Source organism: Sabethes cyaneus, chromosome 3 (genome assembly GCF_943734655.1).
Source record: "Sabethes cyaneus chromosome 3, idSabCyanKW18_F2, whole genome shotgun sequence".
Classification (NCBI taxonomy): domain Eukaryota; kingdom Metazoa; phylum Arthropoda; class Insecta; order Diptera; family Culicidae; genus Sabethes; species Sabethes cyaneus.
The window spans coordinates 83,963,410-83,990,152 of NC_071355.1; the positions used below are offsets into that span (position 1 = coordinate 83,963,410).

A 26,743-nucleotide genomic window follows, 5' to 3' on the forward strand; every position below is an offset into this window, starting at 1 on the left:
CTATTTAACCCCGTACATTAAAGAACAAATCTTGCGTAATGGTGTAACATACTATTGATAATGAGATTGTTGAGATGAATATTAACAATGAAGGTTTACAAACATCATCATCATCATCATCAAATATTCATTCACAAAAATGAAAACTAAATTCATGGTTGATAAAAAAAAGTACTGAATCGTTTATATGAAAATCATTTCTCCCAGGCTTCCGACATACTCTATTTGCAATGCAGATGACACTGCAATGCACACTATCTCTTAAATAATTACTACCATTAGGAATTCATTGTTTCCCCAACAATTAGTCAAGATGAGCATAAAATGACAAAATCTCCTCAGGCCGCAATCAGTTTCCGATGTATCAGACAATCGTGCTATTCGTATTATTCTCGGTTATCGCCTACTATGGCTCACAATTATGGCGCGATCGACGAGTTTACCTCTGTTTACGACACCTTCCGGGACCACCCAGTCTGCCTTTACTGGGGTCCAGTTATTTATTTTTCGGAAAAACAACATCTGAAATATTCTACACCTTTACACAGTTAACCCGAAAGTACAGCCAGCAAGGCAGCCCGGTTCGATTCTATCTTGGAACAATGCCATTTGTTATTATTAGCCGACCCGAGGATGCCCGAGTTATCCTTAATTCTGCAGCGTGCCTTGAAAAACCTTGGATCTACCGATTCACGCCTCTGGAAGGCATTTTCTCTCTTCCGGCCCAGAAATGGCGTCTTCATAGGAAAATCATCCAACCTAGCTTCAGTTGGAATGTTTTAAAAAGCTTCATACCTCTGTTCCAAGCAAAAGTGCATATTTTGCTGGACAATCTGCAAATTATGGCCAATCAACACGAACCGTTCGATGTTTATGATTATGTTTCCGCTTGTACCCTGGATATGGTTTACGGTGAGTACCAACTATATGATACCCCTGTGTCAAAACTACACACTTAAAAAATAGCACCGAGTTCGGCAAAATTTTGCCGAAATCTCAACAGCCGACCGTTCGGTAAAAATGTCGATGTATATCGACATTTACGGCTCTTTAGTAACGTTTGGCAACATAAAAAAAATACCGAACGGTCGACTGTTGAGCTTTCGGTAAAATTTTGCCGCGCTCAGTGCTTTTATTTAAGCGTGTATGGATAAAAAGAGCTTTATTAAATTCATCAACTAAAACTTAGACTAATTTCAAGTTTTTAGTCTTGACCTTGAAATGCGGTCATACATATATATTAATATTTTTTGAAACGATGTTTCTACAATTGATGAAGGGACGGTAGGGGAAAGAAATGAAAATTTTTGGTGAAGGAGGGGAAGAGCGGAAAGGAATTTTGTAGCTTTAGGGAGGTGAAACAATACTTGTCTAGTAAGAATCATCATCTGGCATGAAAACTATAACATTAAGGTTTAAAATAAATCATCGAAAAAAATAATTTTTGTTTATAACCCGGATAATCGAATCCCTGGATAATCGAATCCCCGGTTAATCGATTCCCCGGATAATCGAGTCCGGCCTGTACATTAAAATCGCCTCGCCGGAAGTCAAGTGCATTCAGAACGCATTCGTCAAAAAACAAATCACCGATAGGCTTTTCATAACTAACCATAACGCGAGAGTGGTGAGGGTCAATATAGCTAACAAGGAAACATCACTATCGGTCACAGGCTTAGAGCTTAACCATATACCACACAGTGTAGTCCTGTCGTTCTAGGACTTCACTGCACTGCTCATATAGGTGTAGCCTAAGGAACTTTTTTGAGAACACTTAACTTGAAATTTATATGGGCATCTGACTTAATGGAGACGCATGGTACATTGTGAATATCCTGAACGTAAGTAACAGATCAAAATGAAAATGATATTGTTTGGAAAAGGGTGATTTGGTTGCGCAACAATAGGGTGACCACACGTCATGATTTACCAGTACATGTCCTGTTTTCACGAGCGGTGTCCTGGTGTCCTGGTTTACAGCGGAAAATCCTGATTTTTAAAATGAAATCCTGCTTTACTAAAGAAATTGAAGTACAAATGTGTTTAAAGTCCTGCTTTGTCAGTTTCTCTAGAAACATAGGTTATCTTATCTTCGATGCATGATTTTACATTCTCAGTTTCGTAAATGTAGCATACTTTCAACTGTTTAAACTGCTGTAGACCCGACGACGAGACGTGCGACAGTTGATCTTCAGGGGGCATCAAGATCGTCATCGGGGTTATGAACGCGTTTATTGTCTGCACACCGACACGAACGAGAACTTTGCATGATTATCGGAAGTACTTTTTTCCAAACAAAGGTAATCACAAGCCACCCTTGGGATCACCTGACCAACGGGTATTGAGCCTAATCTGTCTAATTCTCATTGATGGCCGATTTTTCTCAAATATCATCAATATGTGTTCCCTACGGGATGCGGATACACCCTGAATCATTACCTAGTACTAGTAACTGTGCGCTCAAAACCTACGACGGAATACAAAGTGCTCCCAGATTTTGTTGCGGCGTCTTTCTACAATATCAAGAAATTCCGTAGGGCAATATCACGCGAGCTTTACGAGAGGCCGTGCTGCTACGTGTCAAATTTTCTCACTCAGACAATTCCTCCCGAGTTGTCGGAAGTACAACATACCCACGGGTTATATTAACGTGGATTCCAAGGCAGCATACGATACAGTTAAACTTGAAGAGCTATGGAAGTTAGTGCACAAGAACGGTTATCCAGACCAACTAACGCGGTTGACTCCTTTCGAATTGTCCTTTGGACTGTTTGTTTAGCATCGTTTTTGGAGGTGTGATCCGACGAGCAAGTATCGGAACGAATGAGACGAACTTTAGCAAACGTAGCCAACTCCTTGTCTTTGTAGACGATGGAAAACGGAGGTTAAGAGGATTGGGTAAAAAATGCGTCGCAAACCAAATATATAGGGGAACTGCTAATAATACAGCTAAGGAGATTCAACGATGCATTTAAGCTGGAATTCGGACCTTCTTTTCACTCCACAAGACTTGTGCAGCCTGCTTATGGAAGATAGACGTGTATTTGTACGAAAGGTGTTGTGGACTATTTTTGGCGGATTCTAAAACCACATTAAATAACAATAAAAAAAATATTTTTGGCGGAGTACAAGCAGAAAGCAAAGAATGGCGCAGGCATATGAGCCATGTCGTAAAAATGCACCAGCGACTCTAGAAAAAGAGGGGCCTTACGTGCTGCGTAGCTCGACCAGATTGCAGATGACTTGCAAATGTCGAGATGCTCAACGAATTGGCGACAAATAGGTCAGGACGAGTACAATGGAGAAAAGCTCTTGATATAGCAAGTGCAACCCCGGGTCCGTATGGTATGCCTTATTCGTTTCTGGGGCTTGCCTTATGATATTTTTCTGGGGCTTGCCAGGATGTTTGGGGGCTTTTCCTCTGGTTTTCGGTACCATTTCGACGGTAGTTAGGTTTAGCTTGCTCACTGAAACTCACTATAGCATTTATACAAGAAAGCATTTGACTCCACAATAGAGTGTAATTTGGTTATCTGTATGGTTGGAGTAGTACATCATCACGATCATATTTGTCTAGCATTGTGAGAATTGTACCTCTAAACACAAGGAGCGGAAGCTTAGGTTGGTCGATTTATCGAATCTAAATCTTCATAGGCCGACGGCGATGAGTTTGAGTAGTCGACTAATTTGTCTACCTTGGCTCACTGTTAACGGCAAACAATGATACTAGTCGTGAGATTCGGAGACGTATTAACAGCGGAAGTCGTGCTTACTATGGGCTTCATAAGAAATTGCGGTTGAGCAGACCGCCCTTGTACAAAGTGTACCCTGTGCAAGACGCTTACTGGACCGGTTGTTCTCTACAAGCATGAAACATTGACAATGCTCGAGGAGGACCTGCGAGTTCTCTGTAACCGTCGGCTTAGTATCTGCCCAAGGTTTAGGAGACTGTCGCGGGTGCAAAATATTTTATGAATGTCCCGCAATAAATTGTCAAGAGAGTAGTTGGAACACCCTATTGCGAACAGTTTTCCCCGATGACGTGTACGCAGCCATACGTCAACGGCTTCCACCCACCCACCACCAGGGGGCGGAAAATGGAGCAAAGCTAACATGGATTGCGGATGGCGATAAAGAGTCCAGAAAACGATAAGCGAGAGACAGTGGAGGTTTTAGCGCGAAACGGTACTGAAAAACGAAATATAGTCGCACAACTGAGACAGTGAAGATAAAACTAAAATAGAACTCTGAGCTGAGTGTATGAAGCTACGTATCAGAAATTCTTAGTGAAAGACCACTACAAATATACAAAGTTTTAAAGGTAGACTAAAAAGACGTGCGAAAAGAAGCAAACAACAGGTATGGCTATCAGAGAATTCTCACGACATATTCCCGACCATGACCGCTCCAAAACTCGACGCTAAACAAACCATCTCGCTTTTAGGACCCCTGAGTTTCCTGAGTTTCTTGCGTTTACCTGACGGTTACCAACGTGACTCGAAACTGTACCTGAGTTGTACTGAATTTAGTCCTCACGTCCGCCGTTACCACCACATCCGTCAATCCTGAAGCTGAAGGAGCGTCCTGCCAACGACGCCATCGCAGTTACGCCGCGTCGTCGCCATCGTGCTTATTCAGAGCCCCAAGTACGCCCGCAGCCGGAACGCCGGGAGTAGGCCATCAAGCTTTGTGCCAAAAGTCATCGACCTGACCGCAAACGGATCCCGGTCAGCATCTCCGCCGGAAGTGAAACCCCAAGATATCAAAATGTAGGAGTTACCGAGGGAAATCCGTTAATAAAGGGAACAGTTTAAGCAGAAGGTTTTCAGGGGTTTTCTTGACAGCAAGTTGCGAACGTTTGCAGTCCCGGAGGTTTGTTTTAGGAGGTGTCGTAAGTGCTGGGTAGTTACGACCCCGTCAGCTGCAACTCGGAGTTTTCAGAATACGAGTACTAAGAACGATCTTCGGCGCCGTACAGGAAAACGAAGTATGGAGATGGAGGATCAACCATGGATGAATGATGAACTATCAACCAAACGATGAACATGCACAGCTCTATGGCGAACTCAGTATCTCAAAAGGTGGCTAAAGCGGGACGGATATGATGGGCAGGCCATGTTGCAAGAATGTCGGACAACTACTCTGCAAAGATGGTGTTTGCCTCAAATCCAGTAGGAAGAAGACGACCAGGAGTGCAGCGAGCAAGATGGTTAGACCAGGTGGAGCAAGATCTGACGGAGAATACTCGGTGTCCGAGGAATTGGAGAGCAGTAGCCCACAGCCGAGTTAACTGGCGAAACGTTATTCAACAGGCGTTCTCTTAGGACGGCAAAATACTTAAGTAGGTAAGTAAATCTTCATCGGCATGTTTGGGCAGAAAATGTCCTGATTTTTAGTTGGATCGATATGGTCACCCTACGCAACAAGCATTTCTAAAATCCTTTTCTTATCCACCTGGAAGTGTTATTAAACTTGTCTCATACTGATAATTGCGGTACAAGTTATTCGTCTACGATACAGGACGGAATTTTCTCTCTATTTAACTAAATACGGTGGCATAATTGAGGCAAACTTTCAGAGATGTTTAAAATAGTTTTGCTGCTGAAAAAAGCATTCTTCTTTACCTTTTCTTTGTTACGTATCATGTTGAATAGAACAATTGGAAATTATCCTAATTTGCAAATATACTCCAGCAAACCTGGTTTGATGGGCAGCGAGAATGCCAAGCAATGGATGAAGAAGCTGGCTAGGCTTACTTACTTTACTTTAGTGGCAACGGTCCGTTACCGATCCTGCGCCGAACGAATTATAGTCCTCCAGTACCGTCGGTCCTGGGCTGCCGTTCTCCAATCCCCACGAACACCAGCTGAACGTGCATCGTCTTCGACAGCACACACCCACCGGGTGCGGGGTCTGCCTCGGAGTCTACGGCCTCTTCCTGGTTCTCTGCTGAAAATAGTTTTGGCTACTCTTTCATCGGGCATTCTGGCCACGTGTCCAGCCCACCGCAGCCTGCCACATTGCACTACCGTCACTATATCAGCATATTTGTATACTTGGTACAGCACGTGATTCATGCGTCTGCGCCACACTCCATTTTCCATTTTGCCACCAAGTATAGATCGCAGAATTTTACGCTCAAAAACCCCAAGCACTCGCCGATCAGCTTCCTTTAGCGTCCATGATTCGTGTCCGTAAAGGGCCACCGGGAGGATTAGTGTTCTGTAGAGCGCCAGTTTTGTGCGAATTTGCAAACTACGGGACTTCAGCTGGCTACGTAATCCGTAGAAAGCCCGATTCGCGGCTGCAACTCGTCGTTTCACTTCGCGGCTTACATCGTTGTCACATGTCACGAGTGTACCAAGGTATATAAATTCCTCCACTACTTCATATCGTTCCCCATCTAACTCCACCTCGGCACCAACACCACTTGAGCTCCCACGTTCCCTACCAGCAACCATGTACTTCGTTTTGGCGGTATTAATGGTAAGTCCCAATCTCGCAGCTTCCCTTTTAAAGGGCCTAAAGGCCTCTTCTACTGCTCTACGGTTGATTCCGATGATATCGACGTCATCCGCAAAACCAAGAAGCATGTGAGATTTCGTGATGATAGTTCCATTCCTTTCCACGTTTGCTCTTCGTAATGCACCTTCCAAGGCAATGTTGAATAGCAGGTTAGAGAGTGCGTCCCCTTGCTTCAGTCCATCCAACGTCACGAAAGCAGCTGAGGTCTCACCCGCTATTCTAACGCATGATTTGGATCCAACCAGCGTCGCACGAATCAGCGTAACTAGTTTCGTCGGAAAACCATGTTCTAGCATTATCTGCCACAGCTCATTTCGTTTAACTGAGTCGTACGCCGCTTTAAAGTCCACAAACATATGGTGTGTCTGCAAGTTGTACTCCCGGAACTTGTCTAGCAACTGGCGCAGGGTAAACATCTGATCCGTCGTGGAGCGACCCTCACGAAAACCAGCTTGGTACTCGCCGACGAAGGACTCCGCTAACGGTCTCAGTCTGCAGAACAGGATACGGGAAAGCACCTTGTAGGCAGAATTGAGCAATGTAATTCCTCGATAGTTTTTACACTCCATTCGATGTCCCTTTTTGAAAATTGGGCAAATGAGGCCATCCAACCACTCCTCCGGCATTTGTTCTTCCTCCCCGATCCTGACAATGATCCGGTGGATTGCTTCGTACAGCCGCTCGCTCCCCGCTTTTAGAAGTTCAGCCGGGATACCGTCCTTCCCAGCAGCCTTACCGTTTTTCAGCTCACTGGTTGCCTTCTTAACCTCCTCCTGTGTTGGTGGCTCCACAGCTTGACCATCGCTTACAATTTCTGTCCTGTCCCTGCTGATCTCCTCATTTACCTCTCCATTCAATAGTGTCTGGAAGTGCTCCTTCCACCTGGCTGCTACCGCCGTTTTGTCGGTAAGCAGGTTGCCAGCACTATCATTGCACATCACAGGCATGGCAAAATTCCTGCTTCTCACCGTTTTATAGAAACTCCGTGTGTCGTTGCTGGCGTATCGCTCCTCTGCGCCGGCAAGCACGTGCTCCTCGTACTCGCGTTTCTTTAGACGATGGATTCTTTTTTCCGCAGCTCTAGTCTCTCTGTATCTCTCTCTGTTTTGACGCGTTGCCGCAGTGAGCATGCGACTCCTGGCCTGGTTCTTTTCGTCTGTCACTCTCTGGCATTCGGCATCAAACCAGCTGTTACGCTGTCTTCCACGCGTCGTGCCTACCACCTCTCTCGCTGTTGTTTGGATGGCACCATGGATGTTCCTCCACAGCCCATTTATATCTTCTTCTACCTGCTGTTCTGCGATTCGCTGGTGAAGCTTCCTGGCGTACTCCACTGCAACGCCGTCTGCCGTTAACCGCTGGATGTTGAAACGCAGCGTCCTTTCAGTGCGAGCTTTCGCCGTGTTCGACAGCCTTGCGCGAATCTTACTCACTACGAGATAGTGGTCAGAGTCGATATTTGGTCCACGAAAAGACCGTACATCGATAACATCCGAAAAGTGTCGACCGTCAATCAAGACATGATCGATCTGAGAGCTAGAGTCTCCATTTGGATGCCTCCAGGTTTGTTTCCGAATATTCAAACGTGGAAAGTAGGTGCTACAGATCGCCATCCCTCTGGCCGCGGCAAAATTTATGAGCCTCAGACCGTTATCATTGGTCAACAGATGCAGGCTATGTCTTCCAATAACTGGACGGAAGAATTCCTCCCTCCCGATCTGCGCGTTTGCATCTCCGATGATGATTTTCACGTCGTGTTTTGGTCACTCTCCATAGGTCCTCTCAAGCTTGTCGTAAAACTCGTCTTTAGCATCATCGGATTTATCATTTGTCGGTGCGTATAAGTTGATTAGGCTATAGTTGAAGAATTTGCCCTTAATCCTCAACACGCATATACGGTCATCTACGGGCCTCCACTGGATAACTTTTGTTTTCCCAACACTACGAAACCGACTCCATGTTCAGCTTTCTTACCGCCACTGTAGTAGATGTGGTACTTAAAAGAAGTGCCTGCAATAGGGTCTACTGCACGGAACTCTCTTTCTCCGGAATTTGGCCACCGAACTTCCTGAATAGCAGCGATCTCCACTCTGAGTTGATGCAGCTCTCGAGCAAGCAAGCCAGCCCGTGCCGGTTCATGGAGAGTTCGGACATTCCAGGTACCAAGTTTCCAATCGTTATCTCTTAATCGTTTCCTTGTCCCTTGCCGTGTCCTATACCGATTGTTCCGTCCTGAATTTCTTTGTTCGTTGTTCGTGGTAATTGAGTTTTCGGTATACTACCTCACCGGGGTCGCGATACCTACATCCCGCTGATGGGTCTGCCATCTTAGGTATAGCTTGCGGGATACAGCATTTCATATTCAGCCGCCCGTTACGAGACAGACGCTGTGTGAGCCGCCCCTCACCTGGAGAACAGGCGCTCTAGTTCGCACCTCCTAGCTTAGCTGCTTCAGTAAGTACGTGAAGCATTTCCGGGTAAGGCCATCGACCGTCATCATTTGACTTAGATCTGCGTGGAGGCGCCAGGTGGGAGCTTGAGAGAGCCAGAGCTATGTTTGACGCTCCTTCCAGGTAACTCTCTCCTTTTCATACCCTAGGCTAGGCATTGGGAACAATATTTCGATGCATTGTTGTATGGTCAACATGATAGAGCGATCCACAGAAATAGGATAACGATTGAAGATGATGGACACGCTGTGGATTCACCTTTGGACGAGGTTAGCAAAGAAGTGAGAGAGCTGAAAAACAGCAAAGCAGCTATTTCTCAGACTTATGCCGTTGCATGCCGTTGGCGAACACCTGTGCGGTATTCGAGACGGACGCTCCACGACGGACCATATGTTCACATCGGACTCGTTTGTAACGTTAGATGGTTTGAAGCAAGATGACGGACTATGGAATTTGCTGTTTAACATTGTATTGGAAGGTGCTATTCGAAGGACAGGCGTGTAGAGATGCGGTACTACCATCAGGCGAAATAGCATATGCTCCTAGCGTTTGCGGACGACATCGGTATCATCGGTGTTAACCGTAAAACTTTGAAAACAGCGAATATGCGTCTTAAAAAGGAAGTTGCGCGGATAGGGCATTTCAAAAATTGTAGCAAAACAAAATATATGGTGGCCCGTGGGTGTTGTAACTGCGGTGGTTTTGAAGTGGTCGACGAATTGGTTTACCTTGGTATGTTAGCGACATCGATGTGAGTTGTTAAGCAAAAAGGCTGCCAACAGGCCTCCTACGGGTTACGTAACCAGCTGAAGTCCCGTAGCCTGCAACTCCGTACAACACTCGCGCCCTATAAGACGCTAGTTCTCCCGGTGGTACCCTACGGCCACGAAGCGTGGAAATAGAAATAAAGTGACCGACGAGCTCTTGGCGTTTTTGAGCGTAAGATCCTGCAATCACTTCTTGGCGGCATATTAGACGAAAGAATATGGCGCAGACCCATGAATCATGAAATATATAACGTATACAAAGATGTTCGATGTTGGCGTAGCAGCGGGTGTTGGGGGCGACAGGAGAGCGACAGCCCAAGACCGAGAAAAGTGGAGACGATGGACTCGATAAGTTGATTGTCGCCGAAAAAGTCAAGTAAGTAAAGGTATTATTGGACATAGTTGAAGACGACAGAATTTTAAAACTTAATTCATGGTCCGGTTGTAAGCAAATGATGGAGTTGCCGCAAATCACTCAGATAAAAATGAAAATCATTTTACTTTCGCCTGGCTCAACCTCGGTTCTGAAACCGGCATAGATATATATTAATCGGCCATTTAAGGATGTCATGCGAAACGTATGTAATAAAATTCGATGGCATCACAATCTTGGCAGAGCGGAACAATGTATTGACAATTCTATTGGTGCCAAGGATTGAGAGTGGTACCGGACCGATTTCATTGATGAACATCCACATGAATTTGATACACCAGTGTAAATTTGTCTTTATCTTTCATGATACGCAACATGCAAAAAACAATTTTGCACGAATTTTTGCTTTTTAAACTGTTCTCCTTGTGAGCTACACGATTGCTTCATTGATGCGCTCAATCATCGGGATACAAAAGTGTTCTCAAATGTGAACTCCCTAGCAGAAACTGTGCAAACAGCAGTGTAACACAAACACAAACTAACCCATGCTTTAAGTCAGAGATTAAAATAACATGAAATTGCATAAAATAATAAATAAACCAATTGATTTCCCCCTGTTTAGCATAACAGTTTCATTCAGAACACCAAACATACATATCGCAATTAACGAGTAGAAAAGCTTAATAACACTTCCAGGTTAACGAAAAAGGGATTTTAGAAAAGCTTGTTGCATAATCTAATCATCCTTTTTTAAACAATATAATTTTCATTTTGATCTGTTACATAAACGTTTCGGATATTCACAATGTACCATGCGCCTCCATTGAGTCCCCTGCTCATACAAATTTCAAGTTAAGTGTTCCCAAAAAAGTTCCATAGGCTACACCTATACGAGCAGTGTAGTGAAATTCTGGATCGACAGGGCTACACTATGGTGTATATGGTTAAGCTCTACGCCTGTGACCGATAGTGATGTTTCCTTGTAAGCTCGTCAAATGGATTAGTTGCTAACAGAGATGGCACAATCAGTTTGACTCAATTCACATACATTTGACAATACCGTCAAGCAGAATTTGAAAAAGTTATATATGGGACGATTGAAGAACTAGTTATTATCTACAACATTTCTGAATAAAGTTGGGCTGTATCTTTTATATTTACGGTGTTGTAATGCTGGTATAGTAGCTCACATTAGTAACCAAGTGAACGTTCACTTAGCTAAGAATGAGCTACTAGCATTATAGTACCGTAACTACAAAAGATCCAGCAAAACTTTATTCAACAAAATTGTAGATAATAACTAATTCTACAAATGTCCCATATGAATCTTATTCAAATTTTGCTTGGCTGAGACGGTACTGTCAAATGAATATCAATTGAGTCAAAGTTATCGTGCCATCCCTGGTTGCTAAACATGCTACCAATGCAGAATAGTTAGCTAAAATAAGGTCCCAGAGCCGGCCGTTGTGATTGTGCACCTGATTCAACTGGTAAAAACCACGCAATGTAACGGCATCTAAAAGACAGGAACTGCTACTGGAAGATTGGTCGTCAACGAGGAAATATTTGTTCTTCCAAGGCAGGCCAGCGAGGTTGTAATCGCCAAACAGCAGTAGATCATCATGCTGGTTGAGAGCCTCATTAACCCTAACAATTGACGAGATATGCCAATTACCTCTGCTTCATTGCGTAAATTAGGTGGAACGTAAATGACACCATTCGCTAATTTAGTAGTTCCCGTTGAAACAGTGATCCACAATTGCTCAAGTGAATCATCACTTGCATCGAATAACACAGCAGACAAAAATGACGTCGAACTGCAATAAGCATTCCAGCGCCACACGACTTGCTCTTGCTACTGTTGGCTGGTCTACGACCAGTACGAAAAACAGTAGGTATAGTCCTCCCCCAAACAGCTGATTAGAAGTGATCTGCGAATCAAGCCATGTTTCAGTGAGAACGATGCCATCGTACGGGGAATCCGACACAGCCAGCACACTGTTGACAGCAGGAGCTTATTGAACTAGACTTTCATACAAACAATTCCCATCTCATGGTATGGGTTGAATCCATAGAATCTTTCCAATGCTGTTCGTTATTTTAAAATTTATATTTCAACTAAAATAACTTCTGCTCTTTTATTCATTTTTGTTATTGAAAAATCATGGCATCCCAAAAAACTATACTGTACGACATTTTGTTTAAATTCCCTTAAGTCTAATTGAGTTGGAGTTAGTTTATTATAAAAATATATTAATATTTTCTAAACGATGATTCTACAATTGATGAAGGGACGGTGAGGGAAAGAAATGAAAATTTTTTGATAGCTGGCAGGTGTTGTGGGTTCGAATCCGGTTTTAATCTCAGATTACAGCTTGGTTCGACTCATGCACCTTCCAGCATTGGACAAAAGGTAGGAGTCAAAATGACTACTTGTCAAGCATAGCTACCAATACCCCCCCCCCCCTTCCTTTCAGCTCTTCCCCTCCTTCACCAAAAAATTTTCATTTCTTTCCCCTACCGTCCCTTCATCAATTGTAGAACCATCGTTTCAAAAAATATTAATATATATGTATGACCGCATTTCAAGGTCAAGACTAAAAACTTGAGATTAGTCTATAAACATATAACCACTCTCCTAAACAGTATTAATCACAAAAATCTCTCTAGATTTTCATTTCATGAAATTTGCAAAAATTCTTTTTAGCGATGTTTTACTTTATCTAATTCATTATTTCAGCTACCACTTTGGGCTTGGAAATGGACATTCAACGACAACCGCGTTGCAACTATTTGGAAGTTTTAGACGAACTATTCGAACTGGTAACAAAACGCGTTACAAACGTGCTCCTACATCCTGAATGGCTTTATCGCCTAACCAGCCACCATCGGCGAGAGAGCAAAGCGAGACAAGTTTTTACCACACCCGCCAAAGAAATACTACGACACAGACCAATTAAGGAAGAATATTCCAAAGAGAATGCCACGACCACTGCTGAACCTCAAATCCTAATCCAACAACTTTATGCCGCCGCTGAGAAGAATTGCCATTTCGACAGAAATGCTATCGAAAAGGAACTAAACACCATGATATTTGGCGGTAATGAAACAACCGCATCAACAGTAGCCAACACATTGCTGTTAATAGCAATGCATCCTCCAGTTCAGGACCAACTAATAACTGAGTTAGAGAGAATTTTCGGAAATAATATAGACGAAATTAGCATTCAACAGCTTCAGCAACTAGAGTACATGGAAATGGTTCTTAAAGAATCAATGCGTTTATTTCCTATCACTGCAATTCTAGGAAGAACAACGGAGAGCGAAGTTCAACTGAATCAATTAACGATTCCTGCTGGAGTAAATATTGCGATCGATGTATTTAACATCCATCGCAACCCGCGCTACTGGGGATCAGATGCCGACATGTTCATACCGGAAAGATTTCAGTGCTTTGAGCATAATCCTGTCGCGTTTCTCGCTTTCAGTGCTGGCCCGAGGAATTGCATAGGTAAACGATATGCGTGGATCTCCATGAAGATCATGTTGGCGGGTGTACTACACAGATTCAGACTGTCAACAGAACTGCGCATGGAAGAAGTTCGTCTCAAAGCAGCAATGACAATCAAAGTAGTGAACAAACATATCCTCACGATGAGTATGCGGACCAAACAATAAAAATTTGAAATTTAATTTGTTTCAATTATAAATTGCATCTTTTTACGTAATGTATGTCCATTATTAGTAATTTTTGCTTTTCTTGTGACTAGTAATACAACAAAACCAACATAAATAGACCATAAAAAGAACATGCTACACAACTTAGGCTTTACCTCTTCGTTTACCTCTTCAACAACCGGACCAAAATCATACGTAATAGGAAACAAAAGTCAACGAACCAAGCTATAATTGGAACCAATTATAACCACACACAACCCCCGCACAACCGCCCGCAACTCCACAATCTACTTATTAAGCTTGCCACGTACTGCCAACTCCACCAACTCAGGTTGAGTTATTTTTAGACACAAATTGTGCCCCTCTCCGCCTATTGTAGTCATACCACCGGGCGCAAAGTTTAGCCTAACTTGTTTTCTAACCGGGACGACGAAACTATGCAGATACTTGCTACTAACAATGGATATAGGATATGTTTATCTGTTAGGTTATTTGTAAGACCAAATTCCGGTCTTTGCAAATCCCGGGTTATGCAAATCATTAGGATTTTTGAGGTAATTTCATTTCATAAGTCCGTTGCAAGTGCAAAGTACTTTTTGCGACCGTTTAGTATTTCGAACAAGCCGTAAAATATGTACAGCATCTAAATCAAACTATATGCAATCATCCGTACAGCGATGCTTGAAGCTGGGTTTTGAAACGCTTATCGATTCAGTCTTCAAATTACACCCCTATAAATTATCGGTGGCAAAATTTTACCACATGCCATCGAAAGTGAATGCTATCACATTTGTTACTGGTTGGTAAAGACTTGTCAAAAAAGGAAAAAATTACATCCTTTTTCGCCAGGAAGTTGAGCCCATTCCTAAATATAGCATCAGGAAATAGGCAATAATAGCAGTTACCATGAACACCAGTGCTTCTTTTGCAACTGGGTGGTGTTTTGGATCGCTAATACAGTCCAACTTGATGGTATAATGTTGAACGAGGACGTCAAGCGTTTTTGTTGTTGGATTCAACAGAACCTGCTGGCGTATAGCCATTTCGTCTATTAGTAGACAGCATAAAAGCTGCTTACCCGCCTACAGCATATTCTGCAACCTAGGAACTCAAAATGGCTATTTTTCAATCATCAGATACGCCTGGCTCACCGGTAACACTTTCGTACCAGCGAATGACTGGTCCTGGGTTGTGGAAGAGCATTTCCTAGAACTCTACGAACTCTGTAGGCTTGAACCGAATAAAACCATCGTTGAACGGTTCTCCTTTTCATCTATATTTCAGTTCACGCAAAAGACAAGCTTTTGCAGAAGTAGAAATTTGTTGTACTTTTAAAAACCTGTAGCGATTCGCTTTGTTCTTGGAGCATTATTTGAAGTAATCTTCAATTTGACAATTTCTTCAAAAGGACCTAACTGCAAAATCTAAATAAACTGAGTGACAGTTATTTTCTGCTGAACTAACATAACAAAAGAAAACCTCACGCCTTTTGTTAACATTTTGCAGTTAGGACCTTTTGAAAAGTTGGTGTCGTATTATCCATCTTCAATCTTTAATATCTTCGGCGCACTTATTACTTGGAATACAGTAATGACCCGATTTTGTCACCCCCATGGTGAATTTAGGGGTGACAAAAACGGGACAGTGACAAAATCGGGTATTTTTTCAATTTTTATTTTTTTGCAGATAACTTAGAACGAACAACATATATTTCATTCTGATCACTTTTAGAACATTTCGCACTTACATCTACCTCTCTGTGGACATTTGTCACCTGTTCACAGCAGTCCCACAGGTATGAAAACACGCGTTTTTTAATTGCGCCGAAATGGTTGATTATACTGGTTAACTATGTTCATAGAAATTTCATAGCGTAAAACGTTCTTTCTTATGGTATGAACGATTCTTTGATTAACCCCCCTAAAAGTAAGATAGAAAATTTATTTTTCAAGCAATAAGAGATAGAGCAAAACAATGTTCTACAACATTTTTGAGAAGATTATTATAAAGAACTTTGCCAAAGAAAGCGACCTTCTAGCTATTATAGTTGTGGAGATAAGAAACAACTTTTGTGAAAACTACATGATAATCAACACAATTGTTTTCGCAGTGTTTTAACACATTTGACATGTTTGAAAATGATTTTCAAACTAAGCTTTTGATAAATCACAAGCGTGACAAAATCGGGTAAAAAACGTGACAAAATCGGGGGTGACAAAATCGGGTCAAAAACGTGACAAAAACGGGGGTGACAAAATCGGGGAGTGATAAAATCGGGGAGTGACAAAATCGGGTTACCACTGTATAACAAAAAAAGTGCACCGAACATACCGAAACAGTTCAATCTAAAATAACACTTTTGCAAGCGATTGCGCACTTTTGAATGTAAAAATTTTCTTGCAATTAGCAATGCCAACTGAAATAGCTAGTTGCAATTAATTTACAGCTCAAGTACCAACATACACTCGTAGCTGTAACGTTAATCTTGTTAATCAGCATTTCGACGAAAAGTTTCTCAGTGTTGCAAAGATTAAGATTTATGAACATCGATGACAAGCGTGAGAAGAGAAAACATATAAAACGCGAAACGCGACTAGTAATCGTCGCATTCAATATGTACTTTGTACCGTACTTTGATGTCCTGTCAGAAAAATAATGTACTGTGCAATTTTATAGGATCACTTTCATAGCTCTGCACTTGCATGTGCTCCTTCCCGTTATCGAAACTTGACCTACTGTTTTTATACAGCAAATTTCGCAGCCAGCTGTTAAAGTACAGGACAATTGCAGGGCCAGTTGCTACGATCCTATAGACTCTTCCAGCCGGGATTCGAACATAGGACGACTGGCTTATTGAAATGAAATTTGACATAGTCGTCATTAAGAATCGGACCTACCGTAGTACAAAAACACAATAAATTCAAACTAAAAAAAAATATTTACTCAGAAAACCCAAGACTATAACTATAAGGATGGCATATATAAAAACGAAGAAAACCCAAGATTATATCTAGAACAGTTTCAGAATTTAACTTCTACTTCTTTCTTCAACAGACGACGCAGCCAACTGTAGGTCTTGAGGCAAGTACTACCCAGGTAACCAATAAGCATTAGTATAAGCAATAAATCAATCGTTTATTAGCATCCCTGGCGTTTTATACTGCAGGTTGCTGTTTATCAGCCTTTTGACTGCATAACTGTTGTAAATTGGCATCCACAATTCTATTTAAATTCTTCTTGTCGGTAGCTAGCTGCAAATAAGCATTGTCACCACTATAAGAGGGCTAGCAGAAAAGTAGCCGCATATTTTGCCAAAATAGCATTTAAGTAGCATTTAAGGCAACTTAAATGCTTATTGACTTGCATTTAAATTGCATTTGAAATGCTTATTCGTTACCTGTGTACGATCTTAACATCTAACAATCTAACAGCCGAAATTTGAACATTAAATTTGTGCTGCAGCTCGAGACCAAAACTGAGAGGTCCATACTAGGAGATGTATGAATAACAATAAAGTAGTCAAATCTTGCATAATTTCATAGCCATTCGTCTTTTAAAAATCCACAGCCAGTACATTTTCCCTTGGGTAAATGTAATGTTGTCTCTTTCATTAAGGTTCAAACACGCGTCATTGATTTCTGTAATTTCAAAAGCAGTTTTTATGCTCAAAACAAAATATATGTTCATTACTGTTTTCAGCAAAGTTGATCCGCAGACCAAGATCTTTCAAACCGTGGAAAAAGTTTTATAAGTTTTCCACCAAGTGACATTAATATTCGTGCAAATTATGTTAGGTTTTAGCATGCTTATAAATTGAAGTTGGCGCGAGTAACGGAAGGTTAAGCACCCTGCTCTGCAAAGTCGGAAAATCGAATTTTATTTTTTTGTATTTTACGCTTATACCTTCAGAAAGGTAAAAGATTTTTGATACCTGATCTCGTTGAAAACTTACGGCAATTATTGTGGAGTCACCTCAAGGGAAGTCCATTGCTGTACGAAACTTTGAACGCGTTTTCCCCAAAATCATGTTTCTTTAGCTGGCGGTACGTGTATCTCAGAATCTAGTAGACCGATTTGGTTGAAAAATTTTTTCAGCATATAAAAATGAATTATCTAAATGGTTACGTAGCCGTTTTTTGACATGTCAATTTATCAAATTAACTAATGTTTATTTGAGCGTCTTAGTAGAATACCTGAAACAATAAAAAAGAAGAAAACAAAAAGTTATTTATATCTTTTAATTCTACTACTTGCAGCCATTTTGATAATTTTTCGAATTTTCAAAAAGCGCTACGTAACAATTTAGGTATTAACCTAAAGCTTCAAAATCATCCATGAATTCCGTTCTACGATACTCCGTTGGTTTCCGGCACGTACCGCCAGCATGGAACTATTTTCTAGGGGGCATTCACGCGGCCACCCGCCACCAGCATAATCACTATTCTGTTGCCTAAAAAATACAAAATATATCTTCAAATATACCTTAACCAATAACCAAAATAACCCAGCACTTAACTATAATTCTATCATCTGAAAAAAATTTACGAAAATCTATTATATTTTTCGGTCTTCCAGAGTAGGGTCCCCCCTTAAGACCAATTTTCAGTATCACATGAAAACATCCTGAAAACACTAAGCTACTTAACACCCTGTATAATACACCATTTCTGTACGCGTCATTCGGTTATTCGGTTAGTTCGTATAATACCGCTGTAATAATTGTCCGAAATGTCCGCAAAGTAACATTAAAAGGCTTTCTGATCTTACGTAATCCTCTTTTTTTTTGACGTAAGACTACCTAAAATTAAAAAAGAAGAAAACTAATCCAATTTAATTCTACTACGTATATTATTCGCCTATGACTTGCAGGCTTCCTCAGTGTCTGTTTTCGAGACACTGAGGAAGCCTGCAAGTCGTAGGTGAAATACGTATCTGTCGTGAATAAAATATACATAGTAGAATTAAATTGGATAAGTTTTCTTCTTTTTTAATTGTAGGTTTCGTATTCTACTAAGACGCTCCAAAAACTTCAGCGTAGGACTGCGTCTTACGGCAAGGTTTGAGATAGGGTGTCATTCCAAAAAATCGAAAAATGCGAGCGTTACGAAAAATGATAGGTTTTGAGCGCTAATAGCTCAGCGGTTTTCCGATCGATTTTCAATATTCTTACACCAATCGATCGGAAAATCTTCTAAGAATTCTGGCTTTAGTTTTCAGAAGGTCGCATAATCAACCCCTTTACATGCATTATGCGACCTTTTGAAAACTAAAGCCAGAATTGACCCAAATGAAAAAAAGTATGGATTCTTGATGTTGATTTTGTCAAATTGTTTTCAAATGCACAATCTTTTGAGAATTGAACGTATGTAATGTTACTACTTTGATAAATGTTACATACAACGCATGTAGCATGTATATATGTTGCATATAGCATGTATACATGAAGCATCGAATGATAACAAGCATGAATACATGTTACTATCACTACAAAGAGACTTACGTAGTCCTGCGTCACCTATATATGCGGTCGTGTCTTGTACATAACCCCTCTGATTTTCATTTTTGCGATTGTTATTTATTTTGAACGTTAAATTGCATATTCAATTCAATGAATTGATTTTGATTACATATTTATTTCAGAGGTTTTCAGCCTGTGACTGGTTCGCTTCTTTTCAATGAATTTAATTGATTATTAATGTTATCTATATACAAATAAGAACATCTTAAAGAACCAAATCAAATGAAACTTAATGTTACAACTCGCTATTATTTTCTAAGTCATTCAGTTTCTTAATCACATCGTCAGGAATTTCCAGGGTCTTTAAATTATCTTCACCAATCTCATCCTCCGTCCTGCAAAGCAAACCCGATAAAAATAAACCACAAACAATTTAGCATACAAAGGAGTACCTTATGAGAATGTCCACCACACTTTCGCAGGCCGCCAGAACACGCGGGTCTCCATTCGGACCGCACTCAAATTTGTGCAATTCCCTGAGAATCTCGTAGGTACCGCGATCCCGTAGATACTCACGACCTTTTCTAGTAGCGCACAGTTGTCCCAGAGACTCTACTAACATCTTTCTGATATCTGGATCCGCTTCACGTTCTTTCTCTGGGCCTAGATATTGTAGCTCTACGGGAAGCTTATCGTTTGTTTCGTCGTCAAACTCCTCCGGTCCAGCCAACGGAAAGAGGATGAAAGTAAGAACATCAACGTTTCCACTTAGAAGCCATTCGTGTATGGTGCTATCGAAGCAAATATTCTTTAACAGACCAACTGCTCCACCACGGCGAACAATACTGCCCTCATGGTGGACAAAAGGTAAGATTCGAGTTAGTAAATCTGTTTCCCGGCTGCAGAATAACTCTCGCCCTTGCTTGCTTTGCGATAGGTTGCTAAAAAGAGGGCCCAAATAATTTAAATGCCCTTTTTGTTTGTTGAAACTAATTCTGGTGAAACATGTGGCTAGCTTTTCGAAAGCATATTCAATTTTAAGTAGCTGATTTACAACTGCCTCGACAAGGTGCTCTGGACGTGTCATGTTACAGAGTACCATACTCCATGCATCCGCCGTTTTAGAGTTTTCATTCACTACCGCATCGTATGCCAACGGTACTATTTGGTCTGCCAACTTAAAATTGGTTTAAATTAATGTTAGTTGTAATTGAAACTATAGACAAACCTTACTTCCGCAACCAGTTTTTCGGCACCACATTGCTCTGCCGATATGTTAACCAGTGTCAGCACTGCATCCTTTCGTAGCGCATCCGAATCATCACCGGTAAGATCGACAATGTTAGCCAACAGTGGTGTACAATTACTGATAAGTTCTATCCCGTCTCTCGATCCGGTGAGGCTTAACACATGTGACAATGAGACTGCTTTCAAATCCAGCCGAGCAAATTTGCTCAGAAAGGGAATAATCTCCTGAAGCGCTTCCATGGCAGAATTAAAATCGCCACCTTTTGAGTATCATCGATGATGTATATCCAGTCTCAGATTTTGTATTTACAATGTTTAATGTCAAACGCACGTGCTGAATTTGGACAATGAGATGTTCATTGGTGAAGAAATAGCGACGTTTAGAGCAAGGTTAGTACAGGTACCGTGGACCCCCGTTCGTTTGACCGTTTTTAATCTAAACACTTTTTAATTTGAACCCCGTTGGTTTGCACGACGTGCAAATTAAAAATGGTTCAAACGTCATTCTCAATATGACATCATTTGCTTATGCAGACAATGCACATAAACATGATTCGTTTGTGCTGATCTACGTGCTTAATCTGTTTCACATTGCGTTTTCCCAACGATTATGGTAGAAATCCGATCGGAGAATGAAATATTCGCTGCTTGCAATTGCCAACTGAATCAAACCACCAAACAATAACAAAGAGTAGGGCAGCCAGTTTACACAAGTTCCAGCATATTTAGGGCTACCAGTTGTTCAAATTAAAAACTAACCCCGTTAGTTTGCATGAGGAATCGTTCAAACGAACGGGGGTCCACTGTAGTATAATTTAATAGCTAGGACAGGACGTGCCAACTGGCTTCTTATTCTTCTTATTATTATTACCGCCATCCCGATTGAATATTCTTTGTTACACTCTGCACCACTGTTGCCTGCACATATTATTTTAAGAATAACTTCGTTTACCGAACAACAGCTCCCGAATACGCCACAGTTTATGCGACCAAAATCATGTTTTGCATTTCATTTTGAAAATTAAAATTCGTGTACAAACAAAACTAATGGTGAACCAAGCATAGAACTACAGAATACAAAAGAAATCAAAATTTGGAAATAATAACTTATTGTCGTATTCCCGCTAATGAGTTTCAGCAACACTGAAAACTATACCGCGTTACATTTTCCAATCAACGGTTGCTCGTCGCTTCCAGCCAATCAGAAATTGAGTCAATTTTGGGTCAACGTCGCGGTTGACACTTGGCACGTCCTGTCCTAGTTTAATAGTGATTTTGTTTTTTAACCTGGGTTAGTTCCAATCCGACCACTGAATAAGAAATACATTTTCGGGAGAACAAACATACGTTTTCGGGTTGTCAATGATACTGCTAATAGTGAGGTGGAAACTGTAAAAACACCCCGAGCGAACCCGTCGTCTAAAAAGTTCAATCCAGAGTGAAGATAGGTTCAACCTGAGTGAAAAAGCAAACGATTTGACAGCCGTTGGATTGGAACTAGAGCGAACGTAGGTTGGACTCAAGCAAAAACAAAACCGCTATAAAGCGAACCTAGAATACGCCTAAGCAAAAACAAAAACGTTATAACTTTGATGATACAACTATCCCTTCAGACAATACAAATTATTAATTCGATTTATTGTATATACCAATTTAATGTTAAAAAGATGAGAGGTTTTATGTCTACGCTGGCTTTTCCCTACTCCAAATATTTGAGCCGTATCAATCAATTGGTGATTGATGAAAAAAATACAAATTACTGTTTTAACAGTATTTTGTACCCTACTGTTCTCCCGAATAGGTTTTTTTATTCAGTGCGCGGGTAGGAACTAATCCAGGATAAAAAACAATTCTCGATACTTTTTCATTTCGACGTATATGCAAATGAGAGATTCTCTTCGTGTCTCCTCTCTTCCGCTGTTTACGGCTATACTAATGCATTTTGACACATCAGCTTTGCATTAATCGGTTGCCGGAGTCACTAGCTAGCCAAATGTTTTGAAAATTTTCTTTTCAATGCATTAGTTTCGTCGTAAAAGGCGGAAGAGAGGAGACACGAAGAGAATCTCTCATTTGCAGATACGTCTAAATGAAAAAGTACCCGAGATTTGCTTTGCGTTGACGAGAGCTAACATCAGGCGGGCTCAGGAGTCGTGGGCCAGAGCTGCCATAAATACAGATATTTGCGCATGCATAAATTTGGGACCCTACCGTTTTCTCCGGAGTATTTAATTTTCTCGATCTAATCTTTTAAATAACATAAATAGTTTATGGACTACTTTAAAATTCAGGAACATTAGTAGAGCCAGACATCACAGCAACTGAAATAATTGATGCAGCGGGGTGCTATCCCTATCTTAACGAACGGTGTTTGACAGTCGACTTAACGAAGGGCGCTATTTCAAGAAATGCAAGAAATAGCGCCCGTCTGACAGGTAGATTTGCTGCCAACCTTGTCGAGATGTGCTGAGATGTTGGCAACAAAAACATGGCACCCATCGCAAGCCCCTGAATTGATGGGTTCCAAATTTATGTATGCACAAATATCTGTATTTGTGGCAGCTCTGGTCATGGGCCCCACTGACAGCTGAAGAGCTAACTTGTGTGAAGAGTGGCGAATATATGATTTCTCGTTTACGTTGACGCAGCCCGGTGTCACCAATACACTCTCACATATGATTTGACAGTACCCCCATACTGATGGGCCCCTCGTTGCTGGGCCCCAAACAACAATTGGCCTTGCCAGCGTTGAAAGAGATTTCGTAGGCTGCTCGCACTTACAGGAAATCTCGTGCCGAACTGTCAACGCGTGAGTGTTGACAAAAGCAAAAATACTTCCCTTTCTTTTTTTCTCACGCAAAACCCTGAACAATATCAGCAACGCTGGCAAGGCCAATGGCCGCTCCATATATTTTCTATGAAATGATTTACCGCCCAGTGTTTTGACGTTTTAGATTGCAGTCATAGAAAAATGGCGTCGTGCCGGGGGGTCACGTTGACGCTAACATGCTGGCATCGAAAACATGGCTGTCTGCCAGCACTTGCTCTAGGCTATAGTAATGCATTTTGACACATCAGCTTGCATGAATCGGTTGCCGGATTCACTAGCTAGCCAAATGTTTCGAAAATTTTCTTTTTAATTCGCTATGTAAGCACAAATCGATCTCTTGTACTCTCATGGAACTGCCATATGGAAAGTATGTGAAGATTTGGTGTAAAGTTTTGTCTATCCTTTTCACTCTTTAACAAACCTATGCACAGACTTCACAAATAGAACACACTTGGAAAGGTAGCAGCACTGTTTCGCGCTTATAGCGAATGCATTAGCTTCGCCGAAAAAAGCAGAAGAGAGGAGACACGAAGAGAATCTCTCATTTGCAGATACGTCGAAATGAAAAAGTACCCGAGAATTACGCTATTAATGTTGTTGCTCATATTGTCAATTGCAAGGAAAATTGTACCATCCAAAGTGCGATATCGCTCATAAAAGTGCTATTTTGCATTAAATCGTTTCGGTATCTTCGGCGCACTTTTGACGTAGGACTACGTCTTACGGCAAGTTTTGAGATAGGGTGTCATTCCAAAAAATCGAAAAATGCGAGCGTCACGAAAAATGACAGGTTTTGAGCGCCGCGATTTTCCGATCGATTTTCAATATTCTTACACCAATCGATCGAAAAATCTTCTAAGAATTGACCCAAATGAAGAAAAGTATGGATTCTTGATGTTGAACTATTGAAAAATTGAAAATAATGAACATATGTTTTACCAGAATTCTCGCTTCGTGATTGGTTGGAATATTCTTTACGATGATACCTAAACCTATACCAATTTGATATCTGTGCTTGGGAAGTAAGCCAAAACAAGTGACAGTTTCCTCATTTCAACGAGATTTCTTAAAACCGCGGTTCAACCTAGACCATTTTGATGTCCTTGCTTGGGAAGTACGCCAGAGAGAGTGACAAAGTCCCCTTGTGCCAACAGATTTCTTACGAACGCGATTAAACCTATAGTCCAATCTGATGTCTGTGTTAGGGAAGTGTGTTAGAAAAAACGACACAAGTTCGTTGTCCCAATCCCAACAGATCGCAAATTCTTTACTGCGTGACGATTAAACCTCGGCGAATTTGATATCTGTGTTGGAAAAATGTGCTACAGCTGCAGTGTTCGGTTATAATACGGCTCTGTATGAATACGCATGCTTGCCGTTTCATTAGAAGTGTAGTGAAATGATGTGCTGTTGATAAAATAGGATTGAATTGGTAAAATTCCTTCAACGTGGGAAACCATGGATAATAAAAACAATCTTTAATTTCAGTAAGGTAGCAGGAAAGTAATAGTTGGTGTTCTTGATTTTGTTAAATTGTTTTCAAATGCACAATCTTTTGAGAATTGAACGTATGCAATGTTACTATTTTGATAAATGTTACATACAACGCATGTAGCATGTATATATGTTGCATATAGCATATATGCATGAAGAATCGAATGATTACAAGCATGAATACATGCTACCACAGACTAACAGACGTAACACTGGAGCCTCATTCCATGGTCAATAAAAACGATCATTTCAAATTTTCACTTAAGCCAAGACTCAAACAACAGTCGCTGCGCGAGGACCCCGCTAACCTGCGCTGGTGCTGTTGTCAGATAATATACAAGTAAATTTATAGCATTGCTAGATTTATAGCAACCTATTCTGCGTAGCGCGAAGACTGCACCAGGTGATACTAGTGTTTTTTACAAGTTTTAGGGGTGCCATTGAAACGATGTTTTGTTAGAAAATTTGTTCGAGGTGTTACATCTGTTAGTCTGTGATGCTACTATCACTACAAAGAGACTTACGTAGTCCTGCGTCACCTATATATGCGGTCGTGTCTTGTACACAAATTCTCTGAGTTTTTCGTTATCTTCCAAGCAATAAGTGCGCCGAAGACACCGAAACGATTTAATGCAAAATAGCACTTTTATGAGCGATATTGCACTTTGGATGGTACATATTTCCTTGCAATTGACAATAATAGCTTTCATGGTTTTGAGAGATTCTACTATACCTAACGTGGACCCCCGTTCGTTTGACCGTTTTCAATCTGAACACTTTTTAATTTGAACCCCGCCGGTTTGCACGACGTGCAAATTATACATGGTTCAAATGTCATTCGTAATATGGTATCATTTGCTTATGCAGACAATGCACATAAACATAATTTGTTTGTACTGACCTAGCGTGTTTAATCTGTTTCACATTCAGTTTTCCAATTTCCCTTTCCCCGTTTTCAGATTATGATAGAATGATATATTCGCTGCTTGCAACTGCGAACTCAATCAAACCACCAAAACAATAACAAAGAGCAGGGCAGCCAGTTCATGCGAGTTTCAGCATATTTAGGGTTACCAGTTGTTCAAATTAAAAACTAACCCCGTTAGTTTGCATGGGCAATCGTTTAAACGAACAGGTGTTGTATATGTCGGATTGTTAAGTATCTTAACAATAGAAAATTCTATTTTGCCGTGAATTTTTTTTTTCAGTTAATTTTATCGTCCCGTTATAATTTTTTAAAGAAAATAGAATAATATTATAAGAAACGCTTTATGTTTATGGCGAAATATGGTAAATTGCACTTCTTACAAATAGAAAAAGAAATAAGAATAAAAATTATGACGCTTTTACAATACCATAATTTTCATTATTTACAATAAAAGTTTTGTTTAAATGTGTCGTTTCCACTAAAAAATTTTAAGTATGTTTTCGGGAAAGTCACTCGAGGTACGACGCTGGTCTAACAAGCTAGTCGTCGTATGTTCGAATGTTGGGAAAGCTGTAGGAGTAATTGGAATCGTAGCACTAGCTCTGCAATTGCCGTGTAGGTACTCTAACAGCTGAATAAGAATCACGGAAGCGATTCTAAAACAATTGCAATTTCAAGCAATTTAAAATTGTTCTTGGTTTTCAAATATTAACTGCAAATAACTTAAATGCATTACCTAATGGGGTATGAAATGGGGAAAGCAATTAAGAAGCGGCAAGCATAGCTCTGACCATTCCAAGTCCCTACCTAGCGCCTCCACGTGGCCTGTGGCCACACTCGAAAATGAGAAGCTAAGCTAGGAGGTGCGGTGCTGAGCTAAGTGAATCCAGAAGGTTTAAAATCTGTAAAATTTGATTTTAAATTTACTATACATCCAAACATATCCATCGAAATTTGTATATAATTATGTCATGAATTAAATCATTATCATT

The 26,743-nt window shown here is 40.9% G+C and overlaps 2 protein-coding genes across 2 annotated transcripts; one reads left to right on the forward strand and one right to left on the reverse strand.

The window, feature by feature from the left end:
- The first annotated feature begins 359 nt into the window (after window positions 1-359).
- On the forward strand, window positions 360-13,793 carry LOC128739817 (cytochrome P450 4c21-like). Its single transcript, XM_053835319.1, has 2 exons — window positions 360-912; window positions 12,856-13,793. Exons 1-2 carry the CDS (start codon window positions 360-362, stop codon window positions 13,791-13,793), a joined length of 1,491 nt encoding a protein of 496 aa, XP_053691294.1.
- Window positions 13,794-19,405: 5,612 nt separating this feature from the next.
- On the reverse strand, window positions 19,406-20,794 carry LOC128743180 (protein HGH1 homolog). Its single transcript, XM_053839707.1, has 3 exons — window positions 20,485-20,794; window positions 19,704-20,428; window positions 19,406-19,646 (listed from the first exon to the last, which is right to left on the reverse strand). The coding sequence occupies exons 1-3, from the start codon at window positions 20,737-20,739 to the stop codon at window positions 19,547-19,549; spliced, it is 1,080 nt and encodes a 359-aa protein (XP_053695682.1). The 5' UTR covers window positions 20,740-20,794; the 3' UTR covers window positions 19,406-19,546.
- Window positions 20,795-26,743: the final 5,949 nt, after the last annotated feature.